Raw genomic sequence first — 14,978 nt, 5'->3', positions numbered from 1 at the left:
CCTCTCCCCTTCTCTTATAAAAAATTAAAAACTAGAAAAAAGAAATTCAAACTCCTACTTCTCTAACGGCTACATTTCTCTCTCTACGCTCCCTTCTTGTCTCTCTTCCTCCTACTCTCTCGCTACTCTGCCCAAACCCTACTCTCTCTCTCGCTCTCTCTTCTCTCTTTATAGAATCATAATCCACTCACTCTCTCTCTCTCTAGAAAACTCTGTAGCTAACCATGAAGCACTTTATGCTACCAAGAAACCCGATCTTGAGAGAAGCAGCAGCGCATAATGAGCAGTCCCCAATCCCTAGCTCTCACAAGACGAAACCCTCGCCGTCGCCATCGCGGAGGACCAAATCGTCTAAAGAGAACGCTCCGCCTCCAGATCCGAACTCTATTACTTCCGATCTAAAGCCTTTGCCGTCCCCTGCCTCCGCTAAGTTGAAGAGTCCCTTGCCTCCTCGGCCTCCGTCTTCAAATCCTCTCAAGCGCAAGCTCAGCATGGAGACCTCGCCGGAGAACTCGCTCTCCGATTCTGGCGTCAAGGTAATTTATGCTTATTGTTGTTGTTATTATTATTATTTTCCTGAATAAATAGAGCCTAGTTTTTTCCTTTTGGTTTCTGAGAAAATTTTAGCAACTGAAATTGAATTGATTTTTTTCTTCTAATTTTCTGTTTAAACAACGAGGAAATTTTAGTTCAGCTTTAAAATTTATAAATCCTAGTTTTCTATTTCTGGATTGTGATCTTAATGTATCTGTGATGATAAATCTTAGTATTCTATTGCTTGATTCCACTTATTTTCAAATTTTGGGCTGATGAGAAACGGCTTCAATTCACTTTCAAATCGTGTTGGTTACTGATAAGATGAAGGAACAGATTGGATTGGAACTTCGATCTGTTATTAGCCAAAGAAAGAGTAAGAACATTTGCATTAGGATCACTCGGCTTTAGCCTTTTTATTTTCTCGGGTTACATGTTGAATTTGAGATTAAACATTTTTCGGTAACTTAGTGTTACAATATTTCAGGTAATAGTGCGAATGCGGCCATTGAAAAAGGATGACAAGGAGGAAGGAGAGACGATAGTTCAGAAAATGTCTAATAATTCGTTGGCAATCAATGGACAGACCTTCACTTTTGACTCAGTTTCAGACACAGGGGCCACTCAGGCATGATCTCTATCTATGTGTTCCTTTGCAGTGTACTGATTGATGATCATGGTAATTAAATAATACTCATTTAAGTTTTATTCATTCTTGTTTTCCACAGCTAGACATGTTCCAACTTGTAGGAGCCCCTCTTGTGGAGAATTGTCTTGCTGGGTTTAACAGTTCTGTATTTGCCTATGGACAGGTAGCTTCCCAATCAGTTTTGTTAGTTCCTACCTTTTCTTTTATATTGCACAAGATGATGTTTCCAACTCTTCTTTCTACTCTTGAAATTGTACCGTTCAGACAGGGAGTGGAAAGACATTCACAATGTGGGGCCCAGCCAATGCTTTATCAAGTGAAAATTTATCAGGTGATCTACAAGGTTTGACCCCCCGAGTCTTTCAGCGACTTTTTGATCGTATAAATGAGGTGAAGCTTGATTCTTTACACACTCAAGCTGATTGAAGATTGTCTTATGTTGAAGATTATCACCGTCAGCACTCATCTTTCCTTTCCTTTGCAGGAGCAAATTAAACATACTGACAAACAACTTAAGTATCAGTGTCGCTGCTCTTTTCTCGAGGTTAAGTAATTCTAAATGCTCCTTCTGGTACACACTTGGCTCTTTAACCGTGCATTTTACACCACTTGATAATTAAACTTTTTTTTTTTTGCAGATCTATAATGAACAAATAACAGATTTGCTGGATCCAGGTCAAAGAAACCTTCAGGTAAACAGGACAATTTTGCATCCTAGTCTGTCCTTAATAGAATTAAAAATGGTTTTCTTAGATTGTCGGTCTGGTTTCTTTTCCAGATAAGAGAAGACATGCAAACTGGTGTTTATGTTGAAAATCTCAGAGAGGAGTACGTATTTACAATGAAAGATGTGACTCAACTCCTGATAAAGGTTTGATTTCAATTTTCTTTTGCTATGAAGAATAATGAGAGTGCCCATGAATTAACCTCAACATGTTGTTTAGACTACTTTCTACCTGCACTGAACATAAACTTGCTGTTATAATCACTGCTCCTGCACAAATTTATATGAAGTTCACAAATATTGATTGCGGCTTAATAGTTCTCAGATACAAGTTTCAATGCTCCCATGGAAAAACATGTTGAGGTTGACCTCATTTTACACTGTAGCAAACGAAAGATTTGTTGGTAGTTTAGGTTGTAAAAGGTAGGGGGTCTTTCCGCTGATGCTTTTCCTCTATTTGTTTCTCTTTAGAGAGTTTCTTGACCAGCAATGAACTCTTATGATTTCTTTTGCTTTCCTGGAAAGAGATGAAAATATGGCTGGAGCAAGGACACCTCTTGTGTTCCTTCTGTTCTAGAGCATAAATGATGGAAGGGAATGGTTAAGCATGGTTGTTTTTCACGTTCCAAACCTGGTTCAATTTTTCAACTCTTTTTCAGAAGGTGAAAACCATCTTCACCTTTTAAATTATATCCTAGGGTGAAAAACAGAAAAGTGAAAAATGATTGAAATCTATAGACCACATCATGTAATTTCAAAATCTCATGTACAAGGCTTAAAAAGTTTCAGAATGCTGTTGCATGGTTGTTTTTCACGTTCCAAACCTTGTTTAATTTTTCAACTCTTTCTAGGAGGGTGAAAACCATCTTCACGTTTTAAATTATATCCTAGGATGAAAAACAAAAAAGTGAAAAATGATTGAAATCTGTAGACTACATCATGTAATTTCAAAATCTCGTGTGTATGAGGCTTTAAAAGTTTCAGAATGTTGTTGCATGGTGGTTTTCACATTCCAAACCTGGTTCAATTTTTCAACTCTTTCTATGAGGGTGAAAACCATCTTCACCTTTTAAATTATATCCTAGGGTGAAAAACAGAAAAGTGAAAAATGATTGAAATTTATAGACTACATCATGTAATGTCAAAATCTCGTATATGAAGTTTCAGAATGTAGTTGCAGTCTTATACAGGGAAGTCTGCATTTGTGGAGAAACGATATTAAAAGGGAGTAATGAAGATTGGAAAATAGCTGAAGTTCAGTAAAAAGTGTTTGTATTAAAAATGAATTTGGGTTTTCGATTCACTTTATCATTCTAAGAAGGAATCTGGAGGTAGACTGTTGATGGAGTTGCTCCTACAGTGCACATGCAAGACTAGCCGTCAATATCAACCATTAATTTTGTGTTTCATATCCCTTGAAGCAGGATACACACTCTCACTGCAGTCTCTGTTTGTTATTTAATTTACCTTAATCACCTGCTTTCAGTCTTACATTTAAGGATGGAATTACCTCATATTCTTGTTTCATTTTTATTTTCCTTTTAAACTTCTTCCTAGTTTGAAATTTTAATTTTCAAAATGAACTCTAGCATTGTGTTTATGGCTGTGAAATAAACTACGCAGGGACTATCCAACAGGAGGACTGGCGCAACCAGCATAAATGCAGAGAGTTCCCGTTCACACAGTGTTTTCACCTGTGTTGTTGAATCTCGATGCAAGGTAGTACTTTCACTACTCATGTATGCATCTATGCTATTTATTCTTCATCCTATGGAATGAAGTATGTTGTCAGACTTCTATTCTTTTTCTTGGTTTTTTCCTTTCTGGTAGAGGTTCTGATTCTGTTGGTGGGATTCAAACTTTATTTTTCCTCTGAAAAAGATTTGCCAGCTGAGCAAGTTGGGATATTGTGAAGTCTGGTTACAATATTTGCTCATGAATATAGCAATTAGAACAGAAAGTAGCAACATGAACAAAAATTTGTAAATTATTGAACATGTTTCTTCTTTGTTGATTTTGTCTTACATTTTCTGCCAGAGGGATTCTAAAGTAAAATGTTATCTTATAGAGCATGGCAGATGGAATGAGCAGCTTGAAAACAAGCAGAATAAATCTTGTTGATCTAGCTGGATCAGAGAGACAGAAGTTAACTGGCACTGCAGGGGAACGGTTGAAGGAAGCAGGGAATATTAACCGATCTCTGTCACAGCTCGGGTATGGTCATATCTTAGCTATCACTTTCATTCCTTTTTTTTTGCCAAGTTTGAAGTTGTTGTAAAATCAGTGTAGCTCCAGAAAATAACATTGCTGTCAAAAAATAAATCTTGTGATTTTTATTCGGGTCTGATATTACAACATTTATGATATTGAGTTTACCTGAAAAGTAAAACATAAAATAATCTGGCACTTGTCTGAGCTCTTAATATAGTACTGCAACTTTGAATTGTAATGATATATGCATATACTGCCTCTGAACAGTTGTCTGAAGTTAATTTACCTACAAAAAAGGCAAAATCAACTCTCTTCAATTATTTGTTGTTATGCTACCATGTCAAGCATATACATATGATGGGAGAGTTTTTACAGATGGAAAAAGTTTTGGTGCAGATAAAGAATGAGCTCAATAAAAGAAATGAGATCTTATTGGTACATATGAACGTTCAAGAAAAAGCTGAACGTAATGCCAGTGTAGAACTATGGATCATGGATCATCCAAATTAAATTATTGTCCTTTTCTCTTAAGACAAATGAACCAGAGCAAATCAACATGAGGATTTAGTAATGACTATAAGAAAGGAGGTGTCATTTGGTTTGGTTTAAAGTCTATCCTGCTCAGTTCTATGATTTTTAGAAATTCTGAAATTGTGATAGTCTATTTCTAGCAAATTCACAACTAAACTCGCTGGTTTTGAAGCAAATGATTAAATTGACAAAATGCAAAATGTCATTTAAATTGGGATGAAAATAGTTAGCATTAGGAGCCTTTTCTCTCATTGTACACCCTTCATTTTGAGAAATTCATGAAAATGAAGATTTGCTTTGTCAAAACCTCAGCCTGGATTTTTATTTGTTTATAAAACAAAAGGAAGTGCACTGTAAATTAAAGAATAATGTAGGATGGTCTGGAGGTAGAAGTTTTAAGAGCTTCTTCTTCTTCTCTCTCTCCCTCTCTCTCCCTGATAAGCTATTAAAAGTTAAGAGCTAAATGCAGAATACTTAAATATGGGAATCTGTCAGAATACTTGAAGGAAGTTCAGGAATGATAGATGCAGGGAGGAGCCTGTCATAGAGTCAAATTCATGGTAGAATCATCTCATACACATATGAAGTCCAACATAGATGATAAAATTTTTGTTTGCCTTTTGTTCTCACAATCTGTTCCATGATGTATTTCCGAAAACGAGTTTGAGCTGCTTCAAAGATGCAATTTCTAACGAACATGTTCATCTTACCACGCATCAAGAGAGACATTTCCTCCAATTGTGATGAATTATTATATTTGCAGGAACTTGATAAACATTCTTGCTGAGATTTCTCAAACAGGAAAGCAAAGGCATATACCTTACCGAGACTCCAGGTTGACGTTTTTATTACAGGAATCACTTGGTGGCAATGCCAAATTAGCAATGGTGTGTGCTATTTCTCCAGCACAAAGGTAAACAATGCAGACACTGCTGTCTTAAAGCACTCTTTTCTTCTTTGCTCTCATAATGGAAGTTCATGTGAATAAAAAATGCAGTTGTAAGAGTGAAACTTTCAGTACATTGCGATTTGCACAGCGTGCTAAGGCAATCAAGAATAAGGCCATTGTTAATGAAGAGGTGGAGGATGATGTGAATCACTTGCGAGAAGTAATACGGCAGCTAAGGGTAGACTCTTATTTTCAATTATTAATATTCTTGTTTTAATAGCTGAGAAGTTAAGCAAATACATGACTCTGGATAAATGCAACAGGATGAATTGCACCGAGTGAAAGCAAATAGCAACAATCCAACAGGTTGGGATCCCCGTAAAAGTTTGAATATACTGAAAAGCCTTATCCATCCGCGTCCTCTATTACCTCAAGTAGATGAAGATGGTGATGAGATGATGGAAATTGATGAGGAAGCTGTTGAAAGGCTCTGCATTCAAGTAGGCCTGGGACCAGCAGGCTCTGCAGATGAGAATTATGTTGATGAAGGTAGATCTATCATCGAACAAGGGACTGAGGATACAGATGTTGACATGGAAGAAGCAATATCTGAACAAGCTGAGAATCATGAAATTCTGATTTCGAGTTGTGCTAAACCTGCTAGAAACACTTCAGGTTTTTTTAACGTTGATGTTAATATTTGTCATGAATTTACAGATTTAAATGAGAGTTTCACTGTTACAAATACTAGAAAGTCCAGTTGATTTACTTATTGACACAACTGATGCAGAATCCTGTGAGGAGCCAGTTGAGGAGAAAAGGTTTCTTAGTTCCTCTGCCAGTAAATTGATAACAGAAGAATCACCAAACGAAATGGTGGTGTTTGGGTCCTCATGCACTACTTCTGGTTCTGAAAATGGAAATTCCACTGGCATTTCTGCCACAGGTGAACCCAATGGTTCTCAAAATGAGACAGTGAATTGCATGTCTCCTTCTAGCCTCAGTATAGTTCCTTCTGAAGTTTCTCCTGTTCTTAAATCTCCAACTCCAAGTGTTTCGCCTAGAATCAGCAGCAGCAGGAAAAGTTTGCGGACTTCATCAATGTTAACTGCTTCCCAGAAAGATTCCAAAGATGAAAGCAAGCCAGGACCAGAGAACATACGTATTTCTTTCACAAAATCCAACTCTTCTGCTGCTCTAACTGCTCAAACCAGTAAGAGTTGTCTTGCACCAACTGAACATTTAGCGGCGAGCCTTCACCGTGGCTTGGAAATTATTGATAGTCATCGCAAGAGTTCTGTATTTAGGCAATTGTCATTCAGGTTTGCCTGTAAACCTGCAGAATCTAACCCAATTCCGCTTGTTGATGTCGGTGTGCAAACTTTTCCTCAAGATGATGAGATATTAGAAAGAGTATTCTTGTGTGCGAATTGCAAGACCAAAACGCAGCTAGAGGTGAAAGATGTCGATGACAGCTCAAACCTACAGCTAGTACCCTTTGTTGGCTCAGAGTCTATTGACAAACCCAAAACGCAAGTTCCTAAAGTACGTTTGGTGGCTTCATCTTGATGCTTTGGTTTTAATGGTTGTGCTTCCCTATTTATGCGTACCAACTGCATCATGTTTTATTATTTTGTCAACACACAGGCAGTGGAGAAGGTTTTGGCAGGAGCAATCAGGAGAGAAATGGCCCTGGAAGAGTTTTGTGCCAAACAAGCTTATGAGATAACACAGCTCAACCGTCTGGTAGGTTACCACTTTGGACAACAGCAATGTAGTTTGTTATTTTCTTACTGTCGAAATGATTTCTTGGTCATTGTTTACAGGTTCAACAATACAAGCATGAGAGGGAATGCAATTCCATAATAGGGCAGACAAGGGAAGACAAAATTCTTCGGCTTGAGAGCCTCATGGATGGTGTTTTATCTACTAAGGATTTCATGGAGGAAGAGTTAGCAGCACTCATGCACGAGCACAAGGTATGGCTGTTTTACTCAGATTTTCATATGTGCTTATTAGTTTTAATATATATCTAATTTTTTATCTACAGATTTTGAAGGAGAAATATGAGAATCATCCCGAAGTTTCAAAGATAAATATTGAGCTGAAAAGAGTACAGGATGAGCTAGAACATTATCGAAACTTCTGTGATTTGGGTGAAAGGGAAGTCTTGTTGGAAGAGATTCATGATTTAAGAAGCCAGTTACAGTACTACACAGACTCTTCATCCCCATCTGCTCTAAAAAGGAATTCACTGCTGAAATTGACCTACTCGTGTGAGCCCAGTTTGGCTCCCCTTCTTAACACAATCCAGGAATCATCTGAGGAGAGTCCGGAGGAGAAACTTGAAATGGAGAGAACACGCTGGATGGATGCTGAGAGCAAGTGGATTTCTCTTGCTGAAGAATTGAGAGCTGAACTTGATGCTAGCAGGGCGTTAGCTGAAAAATTGAAGCAGGAATTGGGTACAGAGAAGAGATGTGCAGAAGAGCTGAAGGAAGCAATGCAAATGGCCATGGAGGGACATGCACGCATGCTTGAACAGTATGCAGATCTTGAGGAGAAACACATTCAATTACTTGCAAGGCACAGGCGGATACAGGAAGGAATAGATGATGTCAAGAAAGCAGCTTCTAAAGCTGGAGTTAGGGGCGCCGAATCCAAGTTCATAAATGCTCTTGCTGCTGAAATTTCTGCATTGAAAGCTGAAAGAGAAAAGGAGAGGCGATATTTTAGAGATGAAAGCAGGGGACTTCAGGGTCAACTGAGGGACACTGCTGAAGCTGTACAAGCAGCAGGTGAATTGCTTACGAGGTTGAAAGAAGCAGAAGAAGCTGCTGTTGTTGCCGAGGTCAGTGCCAAATCATGATACCCTAGTGTGTTCTTTGTTAAGATCATTTTTCTTATCGTTCCATGATATGCATCTTTTAGTCTGAAAGTTTCATTTCACGTGCTTAGGAAACAAGTAAAGGAAGGCCCTTCAAATAGTCTTATTACCTTTTCTGGGCTTATCACCTCTACATAACGTGTCTTACATAGTCAAGCAATTCCAATTGCTGTTTTGCTAAATGATAAGTCAAACTGTTTTAAGATAAAAGGAAATTTCACATTCAAAATGCCCCAAACACCAGAAATGTTGCATGCAAACCTCTCGAATTAATGATGATCATCAGCTAAATCAGTTCTTCATTTTGCCTACTCAAGTACCTTCTACTCTATTGCATTGTGCAATTACTTTTTCAGTATATTCATTTACTTAATCTTGGTTTTCTTTTGGAGCTCGAATGCAAATCTCATATCATTGTCTCTTCAACATTGTGAATTTATCGCATAATTTTTAACATATGAAATCAGTTTTAGATTAGCTTCCTTTACAATTAACTCATCAATATTGGGTTTGTCAACACCCGTGCATGTCACTCAGCTAGATAGAGAAGAAGCTTCATGAAGCCTATAGGGGAAGCATGGTATATTTTGATTAATGCTGCTCAGTACCGCGAATATTAATGTGCTAGATATGGTCTGTTTCGAATTTGTTGGACAACGCTGAATAATGTGCAAGATAAGATTAGGCTATCCTGTGTTATAGTTTGCATGAACCAATTTAAAACCCTCATTTTGGACAGGATAGAGTTTCTACCTGAAATTATGAACTTCGATTATAGTTCTTAGCAATTATTCAACATCACTCTTTAACTAGAAATTTTCTGGCAGAGGCGAGCTATGGAGGCAGAGCAAGAAGCTGTAAAGGCGAATAAACATATTAATAAGTTGAAGAGAAAACATGAAGACGAGATTAGTTCTCTAAAGGAGCTAGTGGCAGAGTCTCGTTTGCCCAAAGAAGCAAGACGACCTGCTCACAGTGATTGTGATATGCCAAAGTATGATGCAGGCGAGCCTCTTAGCGAAGGTGATGAACGATGGAGAGAGGAGTTCGAGCCGTTTTATAACGTGGAAGATGGTGAAGGTGAATTGTCAAAACTCGCCGAACCCTCAGCATGGTTCTCTGGTTATGATCGATGCAACATATAGAAAGTGGTACGTTTTACTAACTCCCGTGTGATTTATTATATAGCTTGTACCGCTAGTTTTTGCCATTTTATAACGCACACACACCCCATTTGTTAGGGCCAACCTCTCGGCTCTCTTGTTGGGCCTTGTATTCCATTCAGATTCTTGCAGAGTTCATAACAGTTGAATGAATGAAGAATATATTCTTTTATTCACACCTACTTGCATATTAACATGTACCCACTTTTTTATTCACACGTAGGCACATGTTTATACGTACATGTATAATACGTATGTGCGCGCACGTATATCCTTGAATTGGTTGTTGCGTATTGAAATTAAATCTTTGCTCCATGTTGTGTCAATATGGTTTACGCGCATAGACGTTTATCCTGCCCTCCTGCATGTAGCGTCAATATAGACCAATGTCGATGCGTGAGACTCGCATGAACACACGCCGTGCTATATGGGAGTAACTTGCTTGCCCAAAAACGTGGGGTTGAATTGAAAGAAAGGAAGGAGACTGTTATTTTGTACACAAATGGGACTTTCGGATGTTTTGGTGTAATGGATATGGTGGGCCCCTGTTGCCTGGACACTGGGGCCTGTGCAAAAAGATCTGAAGGAACTAAAAAGATGTAGTCAAGCTCATAGATCATTTGTTTGTTTGGTTTGGATTATGTCAAGAGATAGGAGGCAATAATCTTCAAGAGAAGTTGTCGAAAAACAAAAGCAGACGTCCACAAGTACTTTGGCAGCAGCCCCTCCCTCATGGTATTAGAGGGAGGAGGGAGGAGTCTATCATATCATGGAGACCATAAAACAAGAAGCTTGTGGCCTTGTCCTCTGTGACATGAAACTCCCCATGGCTGCATATGAAACAAGTAGTGTTCGGATTCATGTTCCATTTAAGAAGATTAGAAACTTGCCTAGCCTAGCCACTCGTTACAGCCTGGAGGGGGAGATGGATTTGAAAGTGACAGCTACGTAACAACACTAGCCATTAGAGAAAAAAGAGAAATCTCTCGGAGCTGTTAGGAAATTAAACGAGCTTTTATGGTTATGTTTGGTGAAACGAAATGATACTGCTCGATGGCCTCTGTTGTCCACCTCCCCTCCTCCATCAAAGGTTATGTATACCAACCGAAGTTAAAGTTCGTCATTTTTGTTTTTAGATTATTTTACTTTAAATTAATATTTTTTTAAATAATTTTAGATTATTTTGATTTACTAATTTTAAAAATATAAAATATAAAAAATTAATTTATAATGAAAAAAACCAACCGAAGTTAAAGTTCGTCATTTTTGTTTTTAGATTATTTTACTTTAAATTAATATTTTTTAAAATAATTTTAGATTATTTTGATTTACTGATTTTAAAAATATAAAATATAAAAAATTAATTTATAATGAAAAAAATAAAAAAATTAATTAATTTTAAAATACAAAAACAATATGAGTTATAATAAAAACCCATGATTGTAGATTGACAGCCTGGTAAAGGGGGACCCCTTGCAATGATCATCAATAGTAAACCCCACAAAAAGAAACACATTCCATCAATCATACGTCCTAACTAGGGCCCCACTGGCACCAAATTTACTTGTTGGAAGTTTCATCTTGATGTGTCTCTTAGGTGTGCATGCAGTAAAGATTTGACACCTTTTACTGTGTTGTCACCTAGTTGAAAGAAAATATGCAGTGATGTTAACAAGAACCCGACTCCTTTTTTACTAAAAGGTGAGACAATGACGGTAAGATTCACTCCACCTGAGTATTTGGTTTTGCAATAAGAGGTGTTTCTATGCCTGGTGTGAAGAAGCTTCTTCAGATTTCACTTCTGTAAAGGGGGTTGGTGCCTGAAAAATCTATTTGAATTATTTTAATATATTTTTAAATAAAAAATATTTTGAACTTTAATTATTATTACAATTAAAAAAATAATAAAAATTTTCTACTAAATTTCTATATAATATGATTAGTTTTTTTCTTTTTTTTTAATCATAGTGGGTGATGTAACTAATGTCAGTAAGTGAATAATAACCTTATTTTTTAATTTGTTTTTTTTTAAATTGTGGTTAAAAATACATGAAAAAATAAGAAAAAGTAAACTCAATTTACAAAGATCAATTTACAATATATCAAATATTGAATAATAAAATTAGAAAAATAAAACTAAGAAAAAAAATCAAAGTGAAATAAAAAAAATTAGGTTTTCCTAGGCGATGTGCTGTTTTTAGATTAGAGATTGCTGCAAAATCAATGAGCTACACTTAATGCTCCGTGTCATGGATTTAAAATCATTTGGTAAAAGTCTTTCAATCTCTTCCATTATTTCATTTGAAATTGGAAGACAAATTCAGTTTCCAGTTAGTGAGTTTTCGTCAAAAGGACTCTAACTACATGATTTGATTTGTTTTGACTTGAGATGCACCCAATTACTCCATACTTACCATCAATTATATTACGCCCAATGAGATTTCAACAGATGATTCGCTTGGACATCACCATCCAAATGATGCCTGAAATCCTGGCTGGTGATATGAACTGCTTTTTCCACAATCTTCCTTGCTGGCTGCGATGGAGAACAAGAAACTGTATAACCCTAGCTAGTCTGTCACCGGCTTGACATGTGGATACGGTACTTCGTTGGTTTAAGGTTTAGACCAATCAAAATCTGGGTTGATTTAAGATTTAGACCTAAGAAACTGCTTCACAATATCAAAATGCATGTCAATGATTTTTTTTATTTTTAAAAATTATTTTTGATATCCGCACATTAAAACGATACAAAACATATTAAATTTTAGTAAAAAAAAAATTGAATTTTTTTGAGAATATCAAAATCTGGGTTGATTTAAGGCACAATTAACATGGGTAAAAACCTGATAAGAAGTTCATTAATTTTTTTTAAAAAAATTAAATTAATTTGAATTAACCCTATTGACCTGTAACATCACCATCCAAATAATACCTAAAATCCTGGCTAATGATATGATCTGCTTTTTCTGGTCCAATTTATTTCCACAATCTTCCTTGATGGTTGCGAAGGAGAACAAGAAACTATAACCCTAGCTAGTCTATCACCGGCTTGACATGTGGATACGGTACATCGTTGATTTAAGTTCTAGACCGATCAAAATCTAGGTTGATTAGTGACATGATCAACATGGATAAAAATACAATAAGAAATTTATTATTTTTTAAAATAATTAAATTAATTTGAATTTACTCTCCCAACCTATAATCTTTACTTTGAGAGTTAAATTTTAAAATTATAAAACTCTTTTTTTAATTTGACTAGCCAACAACAAAATCACAAATTTACTTCTTGTTATTAGGATTTTTCTCTACACAAGTAATTTTAGTCTAATGGTTTCTCTCCATCCATAGTAATTTTCATAGTTTCGAAACTCGGCCCAGCCCGGCAGATCGATCTGGAGCTGGAACTGGGCCGAGTTGAAAAAAATAGGAGAAATAAAAACCCGGTATGACCTGATTGACCTAATTGGTTGATTCAGTGACCCGGCAAGACCAGGTCAAAAACTCGATTGCAACCCGTTAACTTTTGTTTTTTTATTAAAACGACGTCGTTTTGATTAAAAAAAAAATTGACCCGGGCGACCCGGTCAAAACCCAGAACCCCGACCTTGGACCGGACCGAGTTTGAAAACTATGGTAATTTCAATTCATTTTTTCTTTGGGTTTCCCCGATATGGGTATCTAAATCCTTTTCTTTTGACAATTTAGCCCCTAATATATTATACTTGAAGGGGTGACATTGTCTAATATTGATTATGTTTTGAGGCAAGTTCAATAAAATCGAAAGATTTAGGAGTCAATTGATTATGAGATAATATATTCACATTTAAAAAAGGTATATACTTTTTTCTTATATTCATGCTTAGAACACAAACCCAAATAATAATTTTATAAGAATTATTAGTTCTTAAGACATTGCCTCATCAAAGCACACTCAGCTTTGCATTTAATCTTTCTACTGTGCAAATTAATGCTCAAATCAGCTCAAAGATCATTTTACCAAAAAAGAAAGAAAGATGACAACGCAAACTTCTTTTGCTAAAGTATGGAAATTGGATCTTATTCACAGCCTTGCATGATATGATAGAAGAAGAAGAAGAAGAAGAAGATGATGTCTACATCCTCAATCCACTACTTTACCTCTGCTTTTGATGCTCCTCCAATTTCTCCATATATATAAAAAGTCTGAATTAGTAAAAACTTGTTTAAAAGTGTGGTTGCGGTTATTTTTCAAAGTGTTTTTTACGCCGAAATACATCAAAATAATATTTTTTTATTTTTTTAAAATTATTTTTGAGATCAGCGCATCAAAACGATTCAAAATATACAAAAAATATTAATTTTTAACAAAAAAATTTAAATTTTTATGGAACCGCATTTCTAAACGGTGCCTAAAACTATCTTTGAAGGATATGAAAGTAATTTTTAATTTGATTATTGGATTGAGATTTTACTAGTATTTGAGGTAGTTTTTTTTTTCTTGTCATTTTTGTATTCAATTTTTAATTTGGTATAAAATATTTATTAAATTTAGATTTTATTAATTTGGTTGGTTTAGCTTATTATTCAAAAACAGTTTTGTAGGTTATCAATATTCAATTATTTGACCTTCACAGTTTATTAAATCTCTATAGTTTAGTACAAGATCTTCTCTATAGTTTAGCTGTAATTTTAAAATTTATAAAACCTCAATTTCCTATGCTTAGCGTCACTAGGGTTTTTTTTTAATTTTTAAAATACATTTAAATAGTTCATAAAATATATTTATACGTACAATATACTAAAAATAACATTGTACACAACACAATCTATTATGTATACATTATTTATTATTACTATAAAGATTTCCATCAATTTGATGCACAGTGAAATCCAAAACGACATTGGATTCTAGCTAAGAAGATTAAAATCAATCTTAATCATCAATTTGGACTTAAGAGGCCATTTGTCCCCACTTAACAGCCACTTAAACAAGTAAGAATCTATTTCCCCTTAAGTTACGCAATTTTGTAATAATAATAATAATAATAATTTCATCATCCCATAGCAGGACCAGATCCCACCCCTCAAATATTTTTCCAGCTAAATCTGAAAGCAATGTTATACAAGTTCCTTATCTTTATACTGTTTTAAGCATGCTTATTAAACATAATATCCCGGATTGATCTGGAATAAGGTCTAAGTCATTAATAAGATAGTTTAATCTATTTTTTTAAAAAAATTTAATGAACTTTTAACCGAGTTTAGTCTAAATCAATCCGTCAGGATAATCTAGGTTTAATAACCTAAACTTTTGTTTCGAGGATGAGAAAGTTGAGAAAGAAAGTTATCTAAATTTGGGAGTCCTGCAACTACTTCAAATATGAGATAATTATAAGCACTAATGA

At 35.5% G+C, this 14,978-nt stretch overlaps 1 protein-coding gene across 2 annotated transcripts; it reads left to right on the top strand.

Moving 5' to 3' along the window:
• The first annotated feature begins 53 nt into the window (after nt 1–53).
• On the top strand, nt 54–9,764 carry LOC7488589 (kinesin-like protein KIN-12B). Of its 2 annotated transcripts, none has more exons than XM_024594304.2 (17): nt 54–536; nt 1,022–1,162; nt 1,263–1,346; nt 1,448–1,573; nt 1,668–1,727; nt 1,822–1,875; nt 1,962–2,054; nt 3,531–3,626; nt 3,976–4,121; nt 5,413–5,562; nt 5,647–5,776; nt 5,862–6,213; nt 6,329–7,083; nt 7,186–7,284; nt 7,365–7,517; nt 7,589–8,389; nt 9,253–9,764. In XM_024594304.2, exons 1-17 carry the CDS (start codon nt 225–227, stop codon nt 9,568–9,570), a joined length of 3,870 nt encoding a protein of 1,289 aa, XP_024450072.1. In that variant the 5' UTR covers nt 54–224; the 3' UTR covers nt 9,571–9,764. The 2 variants fall into 2 exon arrangements, with proteins under 2 accessions (XP_024450072.1, XP_024450073.1); XM_024594305.2 differs by lacking the exon at nt 54–536 and adding an exon at nt 769–910.
• Nucleotides 9,765–14,978: the final 5,214 nt, after the last annotated feature.

This window comes from Populus trichocarpa, chromosome 2 (assembly GCF_000002775.5).
Source record: "Populus trichocarpa isolate Nisqually-1 chromosome 2, P.trichocarpa_v4.1, whole genome shotgun sequence".
NCBI lineage: Eukaryota > Viridiplantae > Streptophyta > Magnoliopsida > Malpighiales > Salicaceae > Populus > Populus trichocarpa.
Note: the sequence above shows the minus strand (reverse complement) of the source record. Positions and strands in the feature narration are given on the sequence as shown.

What these genes read in the sequence shown, in the direction of transcription:
- LOC7488589 (XM_024594304.2), top strand. Translation starts at nt 225, where the DNA reads ATGAAGCACTTTATGCTACCAAGAAACCCGATCTTGAGAGAAGCAGCA. An exon ending in TGACTCAACTCCTGATAAAG is followed by an intron (nt 2,055 to 3,530) that starts GTTTGATTTCAA and finishes TAAACTACGCAG; the next exon opens with GGACTATCCAACAGGAGGAC. An exon ending in CACTCATGCACGAGCACAAG is followed by an intron (nt 7,518 to 7,588) that starts GTATGGCTGTTT and finishes TTTTATCTACAG; the next exon opens with ATTTTGAAGGAGAAATATGA.